Here is a 19844-nt window from a genome sequence, read left to right as displayed (position 1 = left end):
CCCAGACGGCACCATTTCAAAGCTTGTTGGCTTCTCTTCAGTGGGTGGGCAGGTACCCTGGTGTTGCAATAGTGACAACCCAGTTATGAAGTATAACTTCACAATATGAGAGATGCCTGATGGTGTGCAGTGATATAGACTATAAAATATTTAAGGGCAAAGGCCTTACGCTACGAGGTAGAATGACTAACATTTTATAGTCTACATTACTGCACACCATCAGGCATCTCTCATATTGTGAAGTTATACTTCATAACTGGGTTGTCACTATTGCAACACCAGGGTACCTGCCCACCCACCGAAGAGAAGCCAACAAGCTTTGAAACGGTGCTGTCTAACAGTAGTCTTCCACTGGTGAAATGTTATTTATTCAAGGTAGTACAATACCATGGCAACTCGTGAAGGCATTCACAATATGAGATATAACCAAAATGATGCCAATTTAATTAATTAATTAAACTACTTTGCTAGATGGCACGTTAAAATGATGTTACATAGAGGTAAGTTGTTCCGGAGACCAAAAGGAGATAACTAAAGGATACTGGCTGATGATATTAATGTGAGTTTTGTGATGTTCTTTTTTGCAATCTGAATTATATGTTTTATTGAAAGCCGTTAGTTAGTTAGCGGTAGGCAAGTACCATGGATGGGTTAAGGTTAGGAGCATTAAAAGAGTAGGTAAGTAAGCTTCCCTAGGCATTGTGTAAGGTGCCCAAACCTGGATTCCAAGTTCCTCTACAGGAAAAGGTGGACTGGCCAAGAGAGGCAGTTTCCCTGGGGTCCATGGCAGCTCTTCTCAATGCCCTTAATTATAGGTTAGTAAGCCAGAAGATACCTGGTTAACGTGGAGGAGGATAGTTAAAAGGGTGTTTATTTTTTCACCAAAAAAAAAAAACAACTAGGATCAGCTTGAATACTTTTCCACAAAATAAATTGATAAAAAATATTCCTTTCTTTTTTTCTTTAATTCTGCACACCTAAGTGACCAAAATTTCCCTTGTTTTCTAAAACCTTTTATTTGCTTCATTTTTTTAAATTTCTGATCTCTACATGATAGTTGATTGCTGCAACAGACTTCCATTGTTGTGGAAGTTAATAGCTTAAATAAATTTAAGGCTGAACTAGACAAACATTTGGAATGAATGGATGGGTGAAATGGGAGGGTTTTTTTTTTTTTTTTTTTAATGTAAACCCCAAACACGAGAGGTATTAGAACCTATAGTACTTAGTACCGTGCTTGGGTTGGAGGTTGAGAAGACGAAAGAAGATATTTGTTGACATTGGACTTGAACTTCTGTAGACTGTAATTTTCAGGAAATAAGTATGAAGAAAGGTTGTTCCAGAAAACGGAAGTTGAATGAATAAACGAGGAAGAAGAAAAGTTGGTTCTGTGAGTTTGAAGTTGGACAGTAAATGGATGTTGGCTGGTGGCGGCACGTGTTCGGACTGTTTTGAAAGAGAGAGTGGGAATTATAGAAGCCAATTCAGAAGAACAGTGCCCATGGAAGTATCTGTAGAAGAGGCTTGCAGCAGAAACAGTACGTCTATGAGACAGCGAGTGGAGAGACTCTGTTAGAGATGAATCATTAATTAACTAATTGCCCTCTTCTGAATGGAATCAAGAAGTCTGAGAGAGGTTTTGGGAGCACCACCCCCAGATGTGGGAACAATATTCCATGGCAGGGCAGATTTGCGATTTATACAGAGTGAGTAGCTGTTTGGAAGAAAAGTAAAGCCGAGAGCGAAAGAGAAAACCAAGTTTTTTAGATGCAGAGGAAGCAATATTTGTAATGTGCTTGTGCCAAGAGAGATTAGAAGTCAGGGTAATCCCCAAAAGAGATATATCATTTTGCCTAGAAATCCGAGTGTCACTAAAGATAAGCATAGGAGCAGAAGAATCCTTTTTGCAAGATATAAGACAAGACTGAGTTTTTGAAGGGTTGAAATCAACTAAGTTGTCTTTGCCCCACTGGAGAATTACCTGAAGATTGGCATTTAAGGAATTGGTAGCAGATTTTCGAGAAGTTGAAACTGATTGAGCAGGACAAGGTTTCTCAAAATGGAAAGTGGTATGCAATGTGTTATCATCAGCAAAACTATGGATAGGATTACCAGTCAATGGAAGAAGGTCATTATTATACAAGAGGAAAAGAGTGGGGGAAAGAACTGAACCTTGGAGAACACCGACATTAGTGGAGAAGTTAGAAGACAGAGAGCCATCTACCATCACCTTCAGTGAGCAATCAGAGAGAAAACTGGATAACCAATTACTAAAAACAGTTGGCAAACCATAAGATGGAAGCTTGTTTAGAAGACCTTTATGCCAAACACGATTGAAAGCCTTTGAGATGTCAAGAGCAACTACTTGTGTTTCACTGAATTAGTCCATAAATGGGTAACATAAACCAGAATATCACCAGTGGATCGACACTGACAGAATCCATACTGGCGATCGTTGATCAGACGGAAGGTTTCTAGGTAGTTTAAGAGTTGGTGGTTAATTGATTTGTTAATTGTTGTGAACATTAAAATCACCAAGGAAAATTACCTCACTGTTAGGAAAGTTGAACTGGAGAAAGTCAAGTTGCAAAGAGATGAAGTCAAAGAGCTCCAAGTGATTAGTGGAGTTGGGAGAACGGTAGAGACAACAGATGAATTTGACACAATGAGGTAGAGAGATTTTAAGCCAGAGAAGATCAAAGAGAGGAGATTCCAAATTGCCAAGTCTCTGACAGGGAATATCAGAATGGACATATGCACAAGTAACACACATGAGGCAAAAGGAATCATACAGCGAATAATTTGGGCATCTGAGATGAGCAGTAGTTGAATCAACCGATAACTGAGATTCTGTCGAAAAAGTACATTGGGTTTGGCAGACTGAAAGTGGAAATGGACATCATTGAGATTAGAACTGAGACCATGTATATTTGTGAAATGAATTAGGAAGTGCTTGGGAGGTTTAGATCTTTTCACAGATAAGCTTTCTCTATTAGTTTGACAATTCATGGTGTATTCAATAGTAAGAAAAAGTGGGTGGGACATGCTGTATGAAGTAATGAAATTTTTGGATATGGCGTATACCCGGTAAGAATATACGCAGATCCTTGACATAACGTGGCCTCGACAATGCTCCCCGCATACACACTACTCGGACTCCCTCCAGTCACTATCTGGCAGAGTAGAGGTAACAAGATTATACACTAGCTGATCCGGAAGCCTCCTAGAGGGTTACCAATAGGTTCGGTCCGGTGTACTAACTAGCGGCCGGCCTGCGAACACCTTTTTAGAGCTGTACCCTCGAAATGTAAGGAATATTGGATCTCGCCACGATGTTCATCATAACCTCAGAAGTCGTCAATCATACTGCATGATGGAAGAAATAGGGAAGGGTTGACCGGAACTTAGCTCTAGAAACTAAACATGGGTTCCACCACTTCAAGCCTCCAATAAGCAAAGTGTTGGTATTGCACCAGTTGATGAGATGCTGATGCTGTATAAGCTTGCTTTCTTGCATCATATGCCTCAACTAATGCTAATTTTTTTTGACCAAACTGTCATACACTAAATTGTCATGTACACTGAACTTTTATACACTAAATTGTCTCATACATCAAATAGTCAGAGAATTTTAATGCACCAAACTATCATTCAACGAATTGTTTTACACCCAATTGACATAATATCCAGAATAATACATATGAAGTGTATATAAGAAAATGGCAGAATAAGCCGAATGACTCCATTATGTGATGGCCATTAACAACAAGATCATTATGAGCAACTTTATTAACCTGACCATTCTGAAAATCTAATAGATATGAATAAGGACAATAATAGATATTTATAATTAGAAATGAAAATCAAAGAGAATATTTTCATCAGACCACAAATTATAAAACAGGTAAGGCAGCACACTCGAAGCGACATTAAATTCAACTGAAAAAGTAGCATGAAACTCTAAACCTGTCACTGTCAATTTCCTAGACAATGTTAAGGCAGAAAATTAGGGGTGATATTCTTAAAGAAATACTGGATGCCTTTTAAAAAACATGGGCTGCAAAATATTCTTAAAAATATATTTCTGACATTCATCACATTTATATTTTTTTCTCATCAGATATGGGTGTCATTAGTGATGAACATGGCAAAGGGTTTATCAATCTGATCTAAAAAAACTACCATAAATGAATAAACAATATACTCTAAGTATACTGCCCAAGTATTGTCAGCCATTGATCAGAGAAGCTCCAGTTGGTTGTAAAAGGGGGGTGGGACTACTAAATAAAAATATTTAACTTGTTACAATATTAATTATAATAAAATTTTATTCAAATATAAATCTTTCTTTTTTCCCTTTGAAAATGGTGGGCAATACAAAATTTTTAAGCTCAAATGTAAATTCAGCACATTCAAATTTACCAGAATCATTGCTTTCTTTTTAAAGAATAAAAAAGGGTTTGTTTTTCTCTACAATATTATTAATGCAGGCTAGGTCACTTTCACAAAGAATAAATATGAAGAATGTGGTGTTGATGTTTACCAACCATTTGTGAAGTTTGGGCTCACAAATGGTTGGTAAATTTCTTGTGACTAAGCAGAATTGCCATCCTTATAAGCAAATGCATATATCATCAGTGCTGTCTGCATTAATAGTGCTCACATGCAATTCCTTGAAACCAAAGAGATCTCTTTCCTTAATCAGCCAAGAAATAACAGAAATGAATCTCTATTGGAATCATTTATTTTGCTGGAATTAATGTAACTTAAAAAAAAAAACCATTATCTTTATTCGATGCTACAGATTCCATTTTCTATTTTATATAATTTTGCTCTCCCCAGTGAGTAATATACAATAAAAAATAAGATTATGAAACTAGAACCTATACATTTCCTAAAAAAATAACATTTTAATGGTCTCAAAATAAATGGAACAACTTGTATGTTTTCAATTAAAACATAAAATACTGGATAATTTATACATTAGCAAACAATCATTAGCAAAAAATTAAGCTAAGCTATACATACGATCTAGTCATTAGCAAACAATTTAAGAAATTTTGAACACGATATCAGACATCCCACTGGCATTATATATAATTTGGACTCTCTCTCTTTTCTGAAAACTGAACATATTTTGGCATTCCAAAAAGGATTCAATGCAAATCAAACATATACACAGTTACAAACTGCTTCAAATTTACCTCGAAATCTTTCTTGGAAAATTTTTCTGAACAGTATGGACATGTTGCAGATATCTGGGGACATCTATCTTGTAAGTGTCCATTTAATGTTCGACGTTTCATTGAAGCATTACACTGCTGACAACGCACCATCATAGAGCCACATGTATTTTTGTGTTTCTATTAAAAAAAAAAAAAAAAAAGAGCTTCATATTAAAATATACTAATGCAACAAAATTAAGGTGATAAGAATAATCATTTTGAGAGATAAATTGCAGTAAAATGTATGACAACTTACCAAAATAGTCAAATCATTCATGGAAAAAAAATAATAAATGCTTGAAAATGCTTAGGGAAGAACCCTTTATAAATTGTATTTGTAGGCACTCAAAGTAAAGTATCTATGACAAGTAATCCCTAATAACTATGTCATATGTCTAAATACCCCAAATTAAATGATTTAAAAAGAAGAGCAATTGTAAAATGACTAATTCAAGAAAATCACATATGAAAAATGTTTTTGTGAACAATTAAACCAAGATATGAGAACATCAAACTATTTAGGACCCTCTATCAGATTAGAACAAGGATATTCCAAACCATGCATTACAGAGGAACAAAGAGTCAGTTATAAAAATAGTTGTACAATCTGTTTATGGAATCCTTAGGTTCTTTGTTCTTTGCATATGATGCAATACAAACTGAATTGTATAACAATTCATATTCATGAAATCTGTTGTCATATAAAAGGACACAGCAGAATGATGATCACAAGGTAAGGTAAACAAAAGTAGAAATGTAAATAATATTCCATCAGACAACCAAGGGGTTATTTTGATTGCACTGCTCATAGCAGAAAACAGTAACATATAACAGTAACATGCACACAAGAAATTTTTCAGCAGCTGTTATAACCAAAGATACATACATAAAATCATTTCTTCATATCAAATAAAGTAAGGGCAATACCTCAGTACAGCCAAGATGGGGGATTACATAATTTAAGTGATCAGTCTCTTGTCAGATAAAATAAATGAATGTGGCTTTAACATAGGAATAAAATAAAATAAAAATGTAACAAGCTGAACAAAACTGAAGACAACTAGAGAATAATCATTTTGACAGATTAATTGCAGATAACTTGATGACAGATTTTTTTTATTAGCAAATGTATGCTGAAAATGGTGAATAACACACACACACACACACACACACACACATACACACACTAGCTCTACACAGAAAAGTAGTAAAGGTTGTAGGTTTATATTTGATAACTGCATGTATTTCTGCTTCAATTTCTGTCTTGGGGACACTTTGATAATCAAGGCATTCAAGACTTGTTCTCATGCTAACATCAGAAATGAAAACTGTTGTCCATGAGTCAATCTAACTTATTCGTTTTAATATAAATAACATCACCAAATAGGCAAAACCACTATTTATTTAAAATTCAAGGCATTGTCATTATGGCTAATTCAAAGCTTATCAGTCTCTTGTCAGATGATAAGTGGCCTCTATTAGCAAACTTATGCTGATTAGTGAATAATGTATCAAGTCTAAGTGACCAGCCACAGATGGAAGAAAAACTTCTAATTAATCATATAAAAAAGCTTGCATACTTTTGATCACTAATTCTGTGGTACATTGACTCTATAATGCATACATTAATATAACTGGATAATTGTACACATTTCTATGCCATAGTCTCAGTAACTGGATTAACCAAAGTGTATCTGGCACAAAAACTGACACAAAAATGCATACAATTATCAAATTTTAAACAATTCAACAGTCCAAATTTGGAAATGGTAGACTTATATTTCCAACTTTCACATTAATCTACTTGAGGAACTGGAATTCACATCTAACAATGGAAGCAAGAATGGACTGGTATATAGATGAATAAACTTGAGAGAATTGCACATATGAAAAAATAAATGAACTGCACTATTTCAGTGAAATACTATTTTTGTAACTGTTATTCTAATATTATAATCAACCTAGTTTTGCTAATTTCACTTCTATGGCATTTAAGACTCTAACCTTAAGGTATCTTGGTGGTTGTTTCAATAGCATATTAAGCATTGTTTTGACTGGAGGCTGCTGACCCCATGCATCTTGATTGCTTCAACTAACCATAGGGAAAAGATTTTGGCCTATAATTAAACCGATTTGGTTTGTTTGGGCCCATATTGGTAGTGTTCCCTCATTCATTCAGTAGCCTTATAGCTGTTTTCCCAGCAGGTTACATTATGAGGAGTGGACGTGGCTCTTGATTCCTCTTAGATATATATATAACCTGTAATCTTTTGTTAATTCCCTTTTTATACCAAATTAAACTGATATTTGGAGTTCCTTTATTTCTACTTGAATTTGCAGCTTCATTATACAATATGTATAGAGATCATTAGCAAATGGAAAGGTACACCCAAAGCTTCAGTAAAAAAGATAACCTAGTTTAAACAAGTGAAAATTATTGAGAAGCACTGCTCGAAATACTGCTGATATTCTATCATGAATGACATATCTGAAATGAAATTCTTAATTAACCAGATCAGCTCTTGCTTAGCAGCTGCACCTATCATATAATAAACACTTTGTTTGCTAAAAATGTAAACTTGCATGGATCTAACTCTTAGTAAACTGGAACCAAATAAAAACAAATAGCCAAAAATTATATTAGATACCCTTTTGGAATGCACAGAATAAAAAAACAATGAATGTTATGGAATATTAAAGCACTTTATATGTTATTATTATTTAAATTTGACAGTGGTAGAGAATGAAAAGGACCTGGGGGTAATTGCGCAGGCAGATATGAAGTTCTCTGAGCAGTGCAGACGAGCTGCAAGAGTAGCTCATGGTGTCTTGTCAATGATATACAGGAATTTTTCTAGCAGGGATAGGGATGTAATTATTCCCTTGTATAAGGCATTGGTCAGGCCACACCTTGAGTACTGTATACAGGTCTGGAGGCCTCATTTCAAGAAGGATGTAGAGCTGCTGGAATGAGTACAGAGAAGGGCAACAAGATTAGTGAATGGAACAAAGGGTTGCTCTTACGAAGAAAGGCTTAAGTTTTGCAAATTACAGAGTCTGGAGACTAGGCATCGGCGAGGTGATCTGATAGAGGTGTATAAGGCTTTGAATGGCTTGAGCATGCTCAATGCCGATGGGGTTCTTCCTCTTGCTCAGAATAATCACCTGAGAGGGCATAAATTCAAATTGAGGAAGGACGGATGTCAGATAGATGTCCGGAAATTTGCCTTTAGCCAGCGGGCAGTTGGTTTGTGGAATAGACTTCCATCACTTGTTGTTGAAGTTGATAGCCTAAACAAATTTAAGGCTCAGCTGGACAGGTATTTTGAACGAACGGAGGGGTGAAATGGGAGTAGTGGTTGTATGTTTTTTTTTTTTTTGGCTGATGCTGAATAAGCTTGCTTTCTTGCATCATATGCCTCTACTAATGCTAATGCTAAATTAGGTTTAGTTTGATTTTTGCTATTTAGTGTTATGAACTATCTATAAGAAACAAAAAAGGAGTCAAAAACTTACATCAATATCTGCTTTGACAAATTCTTCGGAACAATAGGGACATTCCAGACAATTCTGAACACATTCATTCTTTATGTGTCCATCCAATAATTTATGGTTCATAGAAGCACAGCAATTAGGACACTGGATCATGAAAAAATCACATCTACCTTTGTGTTCCTATAGTAATATTCAACTAATATAAACATTTGTGATTTAAGGAAAAAACATCATTTAACAATATTCGCTATTTCTGAACACAATTTACTTTGCTTACATTATTTTGTAATTACTAACACTTGAAGCATTATTTATGATACAAATAACACAGCAAATAACTTTTTACTTTATACAGAATAAAACTAGTCTACATACTTTTATGTTTAGTGACAGCAAATATACAGTGGATAGTTTGATTGTCATGCATACACTCTTCACAAAGTCAGTTTTTATGGCTTCCAAGTATTATCTCATTATCTATGAAAATTATAGAAAATTCAAAAAGCAAGGCTTTGTTCAAAAATGGAGGAAGAAATACAACTAGATATCACAGTACCTATAGAGTTTACTTTACTTCCAACATTTATGTTGTGTCCAATGAAAACAACATAAGCATCGAAATGATAATGAGAAGACATGTTATTGTTGTATTTTTATTCTAATTTCCTACAGAATTCTGAAACACATGGATTCTTGTAATATACAGTTATTATTTAATTAAATATTTAAATTTGATACTTGACTTTAATCATGTCTTTAAGTGAGATGTTTTCTTTGCAGGTCTTATCCATCCATTGTTCACATGCATAATCATTATGGGAAGCTTGTTCACAATGCAGGTCTTATCCATCCATTGTTCGCATGCATAATCATTATGGGAAGCTTGTTCACAACCTAATAATTAAGCATGTGAACAAGAACCTGATAACAAGAATGCAAATGACATTCTCCTAAGGAGTTTAAGTTATTTTTGAATGAGTTTGTTAAGCTGAGCTCCATTCACAGTCAACACTGAATGCTAGAAAAGTTCCTCCAATATCCTCAAACTTTGCAAGGTCACAAAACTGTTAATTTTGAAGTGCAAACATCACCATATCAGTAAAGTTTTCCATTTAATTTTTTCATGCATGACAAATTTAAAGTCATTGTACTGTTTAACTATGACAGTATTTTCAGTTAAAAAGTTTGGGTATTTTAAGCATAAAGCATTAACTTGCTCAGTGCCATAGGTGAAGTCATACTCAACTATTGCTGAACAATCAAAGGCTAACCATTCTTGTACTTCATCTCAAGGAAACCTCTCTTCCAAATGAACACAAAGCAGGTTTATAAAATTTAGCAGAGAACTCATATCCACAGCAATGTTTTTTTCCCAGCTTTTGCTAAGTAAATCCTTAACTTTATCACTCCACGAAACATATCACCAACATACTGCTTTCTTAATTTGCTCAGTCTGCCATGTGCAAAATGAAGTGCATCAAGTGGTGTCAGACTATTGCAAAAGCTCACAGTGCAGCTAGTTTTCCTAAAAACATCATTCAAAACTTCTAGGGCTATTTGGTATTTAATGTTTGTTAACTTCTTATGGCAGTATTTCAAAATGGGATTGTTCGATTTATCTTCCTCAAAATACTCAATCAGTGTTTCATAATTTTTGATTATTGCTTGCAGCATAAAGTACATGGATAACCACCTGACTTCATTGAGGGGTCTGAAAGCAACAGATTCATTTTCAGAAGTAGTGATAATTTCTTAAAATTTGCATCATTTTGTTGTGGACCAAGAAAACATGGTATACATTATTCGCTTTTGAGTTTCAGTATCTTGTATTAACTTGACCTCCGTCCACGCTTCAGAAATGCCCAAATCCTCACGGTGTTGTTGAACTAAGTGTGGTATATCCCACTTTAGTTGCTCTGTTACACCATTAATTCACTTAGTTCAACACGGTGCTGTTGAACTAAGTGTGGTATATAGCACTTTAGTTGCTGTGCTACACGATTAACTTTGCTCAACATCACTGACATGTCAGATGTAAACATCATTTTCTGCAGGTCAGCACAGTGGTTAGCGCAAAACTGCTTGATTGCCAAAACAATAGAAGAAATATCACATGCCTGAAGGCTGCACAATTCCACCAAAATAAGTTTTATACAGAGTAGAATTTTTATGCCTACATTTTAAGTAGAGTATGAGGCATTTGTTGACAGATACAGCTGTGCTTTCACTGACTGCTAACATACGAAAATCTGCTGAAGCTATTTCCTCAATCGTTTCTTTCAGAACAATGCTGTTGATAATCTCCAAAAATGCAAACATGTAACTTATGCTTTACTAACAATCGGAAATTTTCACAAACTTTTCCATATGTTCATTTAACGTCTTGAACTGAGACAAAAAAGTTATTCATTTTAATGGATAAAAGAACACTGCTGATAAGCACTTTAATCTCCTCTGGGTTTGAACATTTTCTTTCTCATTCATCTAGACTTTCATGCAGCATACACAGCAGCCCTGTAGCTGCTAATGAAGTATTTTGGCAACTGAATTATTCTCACTGTCGACATGTGATTTGCTTATGAGATGATGCTTTAAAAAGTCAAGTTTCCAAATGTCGACCCACTTCTTTCAACTATTAAATTCTCCTGGAACAATACAAACATATAATGCCATTTTTTGAATCAAACATAAATATTTATTGCAATGGAATATACCACATTTGTCGGCCTAGAAGATGCACTTTTTTCCTTATAAATAAATACCTTAAAAAATTGCTGCATCTTAGAGGCCAAAAGTGCCAATACAGCACATGCACAAAACTGAGAGTTAACATAGAGTAATTAATAGATAGTTAACTACTATATATTAGTACACTTTTCAGTAATTACCAAGCTGTTGTTGGAGTAACAAATGAATTCCAGTTATACATTTAAGCCCTGATCAATGCTAGGTATGTCAAGAAGGCAAAATTATACTATTGGATTTAAGCTAAAAGTAGTACAATATGCCAAAGAACACGGGAACAGAACAGCAGAACAAAATTTCAGACCACTGCCTACCGAGAAGATAATTAGTCAATGGAGGAAGCATGAAGTTTTATAACAAGAAGCTGATAAAACAAAGCACAATCTTTGTAAAATTCCACCTAAATGGCCAAATTTGGAAGAAAACTTGTGTAGTTCAATAATAGAACTTAGAGATGTGGGTATAGCAGTGAGTACTAAAATGATAATAGTAGAAGCACAGAACTGAGCAGCTGATATTGGGATATACGACTTTAAAGGAACTGAATCTTGGTGTTATTGCTTCACAAAAAGAAACAAATTAAGTTTACACACAAGAACTAGAATAGCCCAGATAATGCCTGCTCTCTGGGCTATTGCTAATATGCCAGAGAATGCAAACAGCAAATATTATATTTCCATAAATTTGTCCTTAATGCTAGAAAACAAAGCAATTACAAAACTTAGCCAAATCAGGAATATGGATGAAATTCTGTTGACTTTTCATGTGCCATGCAATAAAACTAAATCTGAGAAGACAAAAATCTATAACTATTAAAACCACTGGACATGAAAAGACACACTACACTACAGTTTTAACTTGTGCTGATGGGATCAACCCTCCTCCAATGTTAATTTTTAAAAGAAAAACTTTACCGAAAGATAAACTGCCAAATGGAATTCACGTACTTGTACAACCAAAGGGATGAATGGATGAAGAATATATCAAGGATTGGTTTGTAAAAGTTTGGTCCAAGCATCCTGGTAGACTACTACGTAAAAATGCACTACTAGTATGAGATCAGTTTAGAGCACATAGGACTGAAAACATCAAACTGGCCAAAATGATGAACACAGAATTGGTGATAATTCCGGGTGGCTTAACTTCCCAGTTACAGCCGCTAGATGTTAGCACCAATAAGTCATTCAAGAATAACACGTGGGAACAATGGAATAAATGGATGATTGAGGGGAACCAAGATATGACACCTATGGGAAGGATGAAATATCCATCAATAGCACAAGTGTGTGAATGGGTGCTGAAGTCATGGCACAATGTTAAGATTGAAATTGTGGCCAAGTCCTTTAAAAATATGGTATAAGTAATGCAATGGATGGCACTGAAGCTCATTTATTGTATGAGAGTGACATTGATACTTGTGAAGAGGATGATTATAATGATGATTATGTTGAGGATAATGATGATCAAGTCAGTAATAAATCTCAAGTTGAATAATGCTAAAATAATAAGAGTAATAATGCTATACCTTTCTTTATTGACTTTTGGGTTTTATTTTTATCAAATTTTAAATTTCCATTGTATTAACAATAATTTTTTTCAAAAGTTTTTTTCTTAAAGTTCCGTTCCAAAATTAGGGTACGTCTTCCAGGGTGCAGCATCTTATAAGCCAACAAATGCAGTATATCAAATTACGACTTTTAGGAGTAGCAGTTTCTATTATTTTGTCAAGCCATTGCACTTTAATTTTTTTTTTAATGAAAACCCCAAGCACAAGAGGTATTAGAACCTATAATACTTAGTACCATACATGGGTTGAAGGTTGAGAAGATGAAAAAACATACTTGTTGACAGACTTGAATTTCTGTAGATTGTAATTTTCAGGCAATATGTATGAAGGGAGATTGTTCCAGAAAACAGAAGTTGAAGGAATAAATTAAGAAGAAATGTTGGTTCTGTGAGTTTGAGGTTGGACAGAAAGGATTCTAACTTGTTACAGCACGTACCATGGAAGTATCTATAGAAAAGGCATGCAGCAGAAACAGAATGTCTATGAGAGAGAGAGTGTGGAGAGAGAGAGAGAATTTGTTACAGATGAGTCATTAATTAACCTAACTACCCTCTTTTGAAAGGAATCTAGAAGATTGAGAAAGGTTTGGGAGCACTGCCCCAGATGTGAGAACACTATTCCATGGTAGGGTGGATTTGCAATTTATAAGTTTGGAAGAAAAGTAATGCCGAGAATGAAAGAGAAAATCCAGTTTTTTGATGCAGAGAAAGCAATATTTGTGATGTGCTTATTCTAAGAGATTAGAAATCAGGATAATCCCCAACAGAGATATGTGATCTTGTCTAGAAATCAGAGTGTCATCAAAAATAAATACAGGAGCAGAAAAAACCTTTTTGTAAGATATAAGACAGAACTGAGTATTAGAAGGATTGAAATCAACTAAGTTATCTTTGCCCCATTGGAGAATTACTTGGTTTATTGATGTTTTTTTTGGTGCATGGGCAACTACGGCCATGATGTGCCAAGTCCAAGGAGAATTACTTGGAGATCTGCATTTAGGGAATTGGCATCAGATATTTGGGAAGTTAAAACTGTTTGTGCAGGGTGCAAGGTTTCTCAAACTGGAAGGTGGAATACACTGTGCTACCATCAGCAAAACTGAGAAGTTAGAAGACAGAGAGCTATCTACATCACACACACAGTGAGTGGTCAGAGAGAAAACTGGATACTCAATTACAAAAAACAGTTAGAAAACCATAAGATGGAAGCTTATTTAGAAGACCTTAATGTCAAATACAGTCAGTCCTCGTATAGCACGATAGTTGTGTTCCTAGAAACCCTCGTGCAATGCAAAATCGTGCAATATAAACAACAGATCCTATGGGAAAAATAGGGTTAGGTGCCAACCACCCAAGATTGAACACACATTTGTAACCAAAAAATTACCAAACAAAATAAATAATCGTAATAAAATACATAAGTATTTTATTACAATTATTTATTATTATACGTAATAAAATATGTAATACGCAAGCATTTTAATTACTTAAGTATTTTAAGTAATACGTAAGTATTTTATTACGACTATTACGTAATAAAATATTGCTAATGCTTTTGCTTCTATCGTAAGCAAACTTGTTTTTGTTTGATTTTCTATCCAAACAGATGACAGCCATTCCATCTCTTCCAATTCTTTGTGTCTTAATCTAATGGATTTTAATTACACTTTGAGTTGTTCCTGGAAGGGAGTGAGTATAAATGAGTATAAAAATTTTCCCGGGTAAGAATGTTTGACCCAGTCCGCCTCTGTTTATCGATATTGCTTTTGTTTTTCTCTGTGAATCTGCAGTGTCTTCACCAGGACGCTTCCTTTTCACACCTTTTAAGTATTTTACTCATTTCTAGGGAATAAAGCACGATTACAAAACAAGGAGGCACGCTTGATACACATAAACAAAGCTGCGCGCGTGTAGCAACTGAATGAACAACACCGTAAAGGCAGAGATACACTATTAACACCTCACATTTTACTAAAGCACGTTTCTAGGGGTTACTACCATAAAACAATAAAAACAATTTCCAGTTGCATTTCTGTGAGTGGAATCTGTTATAAACTGGTAGTAAACTCGATCTAATTGCATTTGCGATTATACCGATAGCTGGAATTGTGTTGGTTTTTACGTTATTATGGTGAAATGTGTTTCCCCTTCACTGATATAAAAAAGAAATACATTTTCAGAATCTTCTCTTCATTCCTATCGTGTTGCGTTCAGTTGGGGTGATTCCGTGTTCGACTGCCATTTCTTGTAAACACAAAGGCGAATCGTGCATAAGCGAATTCGGTTTGTGTTATATAAGATATCGTTCCCCTATTTATAAATCGTATATGATCGAATTCGTGTAGTGTAAACACGTGTTATATGAGGACTGACTGTATGGTCAAAACCCATTGAAGTGCCAAGAGCAATTGTTTGAATTTAACCAAACTTTTCATTAAATTTTTCCATGGATGGGTAGAATAAGCCAGTGTATTACCAGTGGATTCAAAATTCTTCTGACATCTTTTTGATGGAAGACCCCAAGATGCTTTGAATAGACTGTACTGGGAATGGTAGGAGGTGGTTTGTCAAGATCAGCAATAAAAGAGTTAGAAGAAAAGTAGGATTCTAGCAGGTCAGCTTTATCTTTGGATGAAGTTACCATAGAACGATTGGTTTTGATAGCGGTGAGAATAATGATAGGCAAAAGTTTTGGTCAATAGCTTAGGCAAGAGACCAGAATGCTTGACTACCATTTGAACAAGAAGCAAGTCTTTTACTCTTAGCCTGTTAAAAGTCTATTTTGAAATGATTAATAACTGCTTTACAACTGTTGCAAGCTTTGGCTTGAGCAGAAAATGAACCTGGAGATTTGGATGCAAGCCAATTGCAATATGCAATGTTCTTATCTTGAACAGCCTTTGCACATTTATCGGAAAACCAAGATTTAGATAAAGGACAAGATTTTAAGGTGGAGTGTGGAATAAAGGATTTCATTCCTACAAGAATAATTTCACTGACATGATCTGACATCAGAAGATTTGAAACAGTAATCTGACCTAGGAAACAAGAAAAGAAATCTTGTAGATCACTCTGTTTTGCATTCTTGTAATGCAAAACAACACAAGGTTGAGAATGGCCACGAGAGAAAGGCTGCATTGAAGTAGAGATCATAATGCTGATGCTATAGAGGCAGTGTTAGGTGGATTAGAAAACTGCTAGCTTGGAGGGATTCAAAGACTAATAGATTAACAGTAGCCACTGGCAGAGGTGAAAGTGATTCTTGCACTGCTTCTATTAGAATGAGCAGCAGCCTGGAAAACAAGATGCAGGGGATTTCAGAGACTGCTGGGAGTCATTGCGGTACAAGTAAACACATGGGCTGTGTTAGGGTAGCTAAGAATAGGAACAGGTGCATGTATACTTGAGTGTAAACCATTGCTAGGAGTTGGGTAAATAAATTTGACTTGCTTTGAGGTGTTGGTCAAAACATCAAAGACAGATATTGTTGGGATATCAGAGATGTGGTGTCACACAGATATAAGAAATGCAGAAATGGAATTTGGGGAGTACAATGTGCACAAGAAGGATTGACAGGATAGGAAGAGAGGAGGGGTTATGCTATTAGTTAAGAAACACAAAATCCAAGGAAGTACAGCCAGTCGACATGGCTGGACAGTGCAGTGTCGAGTCAGTTTAGTGTGACACAAGCGCTGAGAAATCAAAATTGAGAGTAGGAGCGTGTTATAGACCTAATGACTCTGATGAGTATAACAACTGTACAGGGAAATAGAGTGGGCCAGTAAATCAGAGAGTCTTATAATGGGGGATTTTAATTTCCAAATATAGATTGGAATTTGTGGGTTGGTCCACTAGCAAGGATTGTTTTCTACAGCAGCACGTTCAGAAGGCAACTAGAAGGAGTAATACTCTTGATCTGATTATAAGTAGTGATTCTTCATGCATTAAGAATCTGCAGATAAAGGAACCACTAGGTGGCAGTGATCACAGTGTGCTGAAGTGGGATTTACTCAAAGAGGTAACTACCATCAGGGGTAAAGGGAAGGGTTTTTGCTTTCGCAAAGGTGACTACGGAGATCTGAGACTATTTAAATTCTATACAGTTGGACCAATTGATGACGTTACCGACAGCAAATTCAAAATGGGAAGCATTCAAAGAATTAATCTTGGAAGCTACTAGGCTTTTCATACCAACTAAGAAATACTGTTCAAAGTTTAGGCCTAAATGGATGTCAGCTGAACTAATGAGACATGTGGCAGAGAAGAAAAATGGATGGGATACATATAAATTAATGGGTGACACAGAAGCCTATGATAGATATAAGCTGGTCTGTAACCAAGTCACAAAGAAGGCTAGGCAGGCAAAGGCAGATTATGAGAAATCTTTGCCAAAGGATGCAAAGAAAAACAGCAAAGAGTTCTTTACTTATGTAAACTCTAGAGCAGGGGGTGGTCAACGAGTCGATCGCGGATTTAATTTCGGTCGATCACGACGAATTTTAAATATACAGTCATCCCTCGATTTGTGCAATGAAATTTTTGAGATGGTAGATCGTGGCACATTTTGAAGGAAAAAAGTAGATCGCATCACAAATTAAGTTGGCCACTCCTGCTCTAGAGGAAGGCGAATCAGATTGGTCCACTGGATATTGATGGTTCAACTGTTGATGATCCTCTTTAGGTAGCTAACAAACTAAATGAGTATTTTGCATCTACATTCACACATGATTTTGTAATAGCTGAGAGCAAAGTGTACGAGAAATTGTTGAAGATAAACAAAAGAAAGGCACCTGGGGTGGATGGGATCTATCCAGTTATATTAAAGGAGGTGGGAAAGGAACTAAGCAAACCCTTAGCCATAATTATGAGGGTTTCCTTGGACTCAGGGAAGGTAACGATGGACTGGAGATATGAAAACGTGACCCCAATTCATAAAGGAGGATCAAAGGGCGACACAAGTAATTACAGACCTGTTAGTTTAACTTCTGTTGCAGGGAAATTAATGGAGGCATTGGTTAAAGAAGCACTGCAGGATCATCTATACAAGACTTCAGTTATAGCTCTGACACAGAATGGTTTTGTTAAGGAAAAATCTTGTCTGACCAATTTGATTGGATACTATACCGGTGTGCAAAATTTAAGGACCAGTCAGGTTTTCACCTGTAGCTTCTCATAGGAGTGGCCTGGATTTGGGAAAAGCATACCAAAGGAACCTTGTGAGGTATAGAAATAATGAAGGAAGCAACACCGACACAACAACAGAAACAAAACTGTACAGAGGAATGTTATTCAAAAATGGCAACATAGCACTGGCTGCCATGATACAGATGCATCACTGCTATAGATGGAACAAAGAGAAGAGGTGGTCCTCAGTAGGAGATATGGCCACCCCTAATGTTGATGCAGGCTTTGTACCGCCTGTCCATACTTAGAACAATGCTTTTGATAAGTTCTTGCGGTAACATCATCCATTCCTCTGTCAGCACCATCTTCAGCTGGTGAACATTTTCTGGTGGGTGTGGACGCTAGGCTTCTCCCCAGAGCGTCCCATATGTGTTTGATGGATTTAGATAAGCTGGTCTGTAACCAAGTCACAAAGAAGGCTAGGCAGGCAAAGGCAGATTATGAGAAATCTTTGCCAAAGGATGCAAAGAAAAACAGCAAAGAGTTCTTTACTTATGTAAACTCTAGAGCAGGGGGTGGTCAACGAGTCGATCGCGGATTTAATTTCGGTCGATCACGACGAATTTTAAATATACAGTCATCCCTCGATTTGTGCAATGAAATTTTTGAGATGGTAGATCGTGGCACATTTTGAAGGAAAAAAGTAGATCGCATCACAAATTAAGTTGGCCACTCCTGCTCTAGAGGAAGGCGAATCAGATTGGTCCACTGGATATTGATGGTTCAACTGTTGATGATCCTCTTTAGGTAGCTAACAAACTAAATGAGTATTTTGCATCTACATTCACACATGATTTTGTAATAGCTGAGAGCAAAGTGTACGAGAAATTGTTGAAGATAAACAAAAGAAAGGCACCTGGGGTGGATGGGATCTATCCAGTTATATTAAAGGAGGTGGGAAAGGAACTAAGCAAACCCTTAGCCATAATTATGAGGGTTTCCTTGGACTCAGGGAAGGTAACGATGGACTGGAGATATGAAAACGTGACCCCAATTCATAAAGGAGGATCAAAGGGCGACACAAGTAATTACAGACCTGTTAGTTTAACTTCTGTTGCAGGGAAATTAATGGAGGCATTGGTTAAAGAAGCACTGCAGGATCATCTATACAAGACTTCAGTTATAGCTCTGACACAGAATGGTTTTGTTAAGGAAAAATCTTGTCTGACCAATTTGATTGGATACTATACCGGTGTGCAAAATTTAAGGACCAGTCAGGTTTTCACCTGTAGCTTCTCATAGGAGTGGCCTGGATTTGGGAAAAGCATACCAAAGGAACCTTGTGAGGTATAGAAATAATGAAGGAAGCAACACCGACACAACAACAGAAACAAAACTGTACAGAGGAATGTTATTCAAAAATGGCAACATAGCACTGGCTGCCATGATACAGATGCATCACTGCTATAGATGGAACAAAGAGAAGAGGTGGTCCTCAGTAGGAGATATGGCCACCCCTAATGTTGATGCAGGCTTTGTACCGCCTGTCCATACTTAGAACAATGCTTTTGATAAGTTCTTGCGGTAACATCATCCATTCCTCTGTCAGCACCATCTTCAGCTGGTGAACATTTTCTGGTGGGTGTGGACGCTAGGCTTCTCCCCAGAGCGTCCCATATGTGTTTGATG

At 36.1% G+C, this 19844-nt stretch overlaps 1 protein-coding gene across 2 annotated transcripts in view; it reads right to left on the bottom strand.

The window, feature by feature from the left end:
- LOC150079802 (uncharacterized) overlaps positions 1-19844 on the bottom strand; it is a 215908-nt gene that overhangs the window by 139416 nt on the left and 56648 nt on the right. For both annotated transcript variants that reach the window (XM_090382543.1, XM_090382544.1), the window contains exons 7-8: positions 8742-8900; positions 5205-5363 (exon numbers count right to left, since the gene is read on the bottom strand). In XM_090382543.1, the coding sequence (XP_090238669.1) occupies positions 5205-5363; positions 8742-8900 (318 nt within the window). The remainder of the gene's footprint in view (positions 1-5204; positions 5364-8741; positions 8901-19844) is intronic.

This window comes from Mastigoproctus giganteus, chromosome 10, assembly GCF_048544385.1.
Source record: "Mastigoproctus giganteus isolate SK-2022 chromosome 10, ASM4854438v1, whole genome shotgun sequence".
Classification (NCBI taxonomy): Eukaryota; Metazoa; Arthropoda; class Arachnida; order Uropygi; family Thelyphonidae; genus Mastigoproctus; species Mastigoproctus giganteus.
Note: the sequence above shows the minus strand (reverse complement) of the source record. Positions and strands in the feature narration are given on the sequence as shown.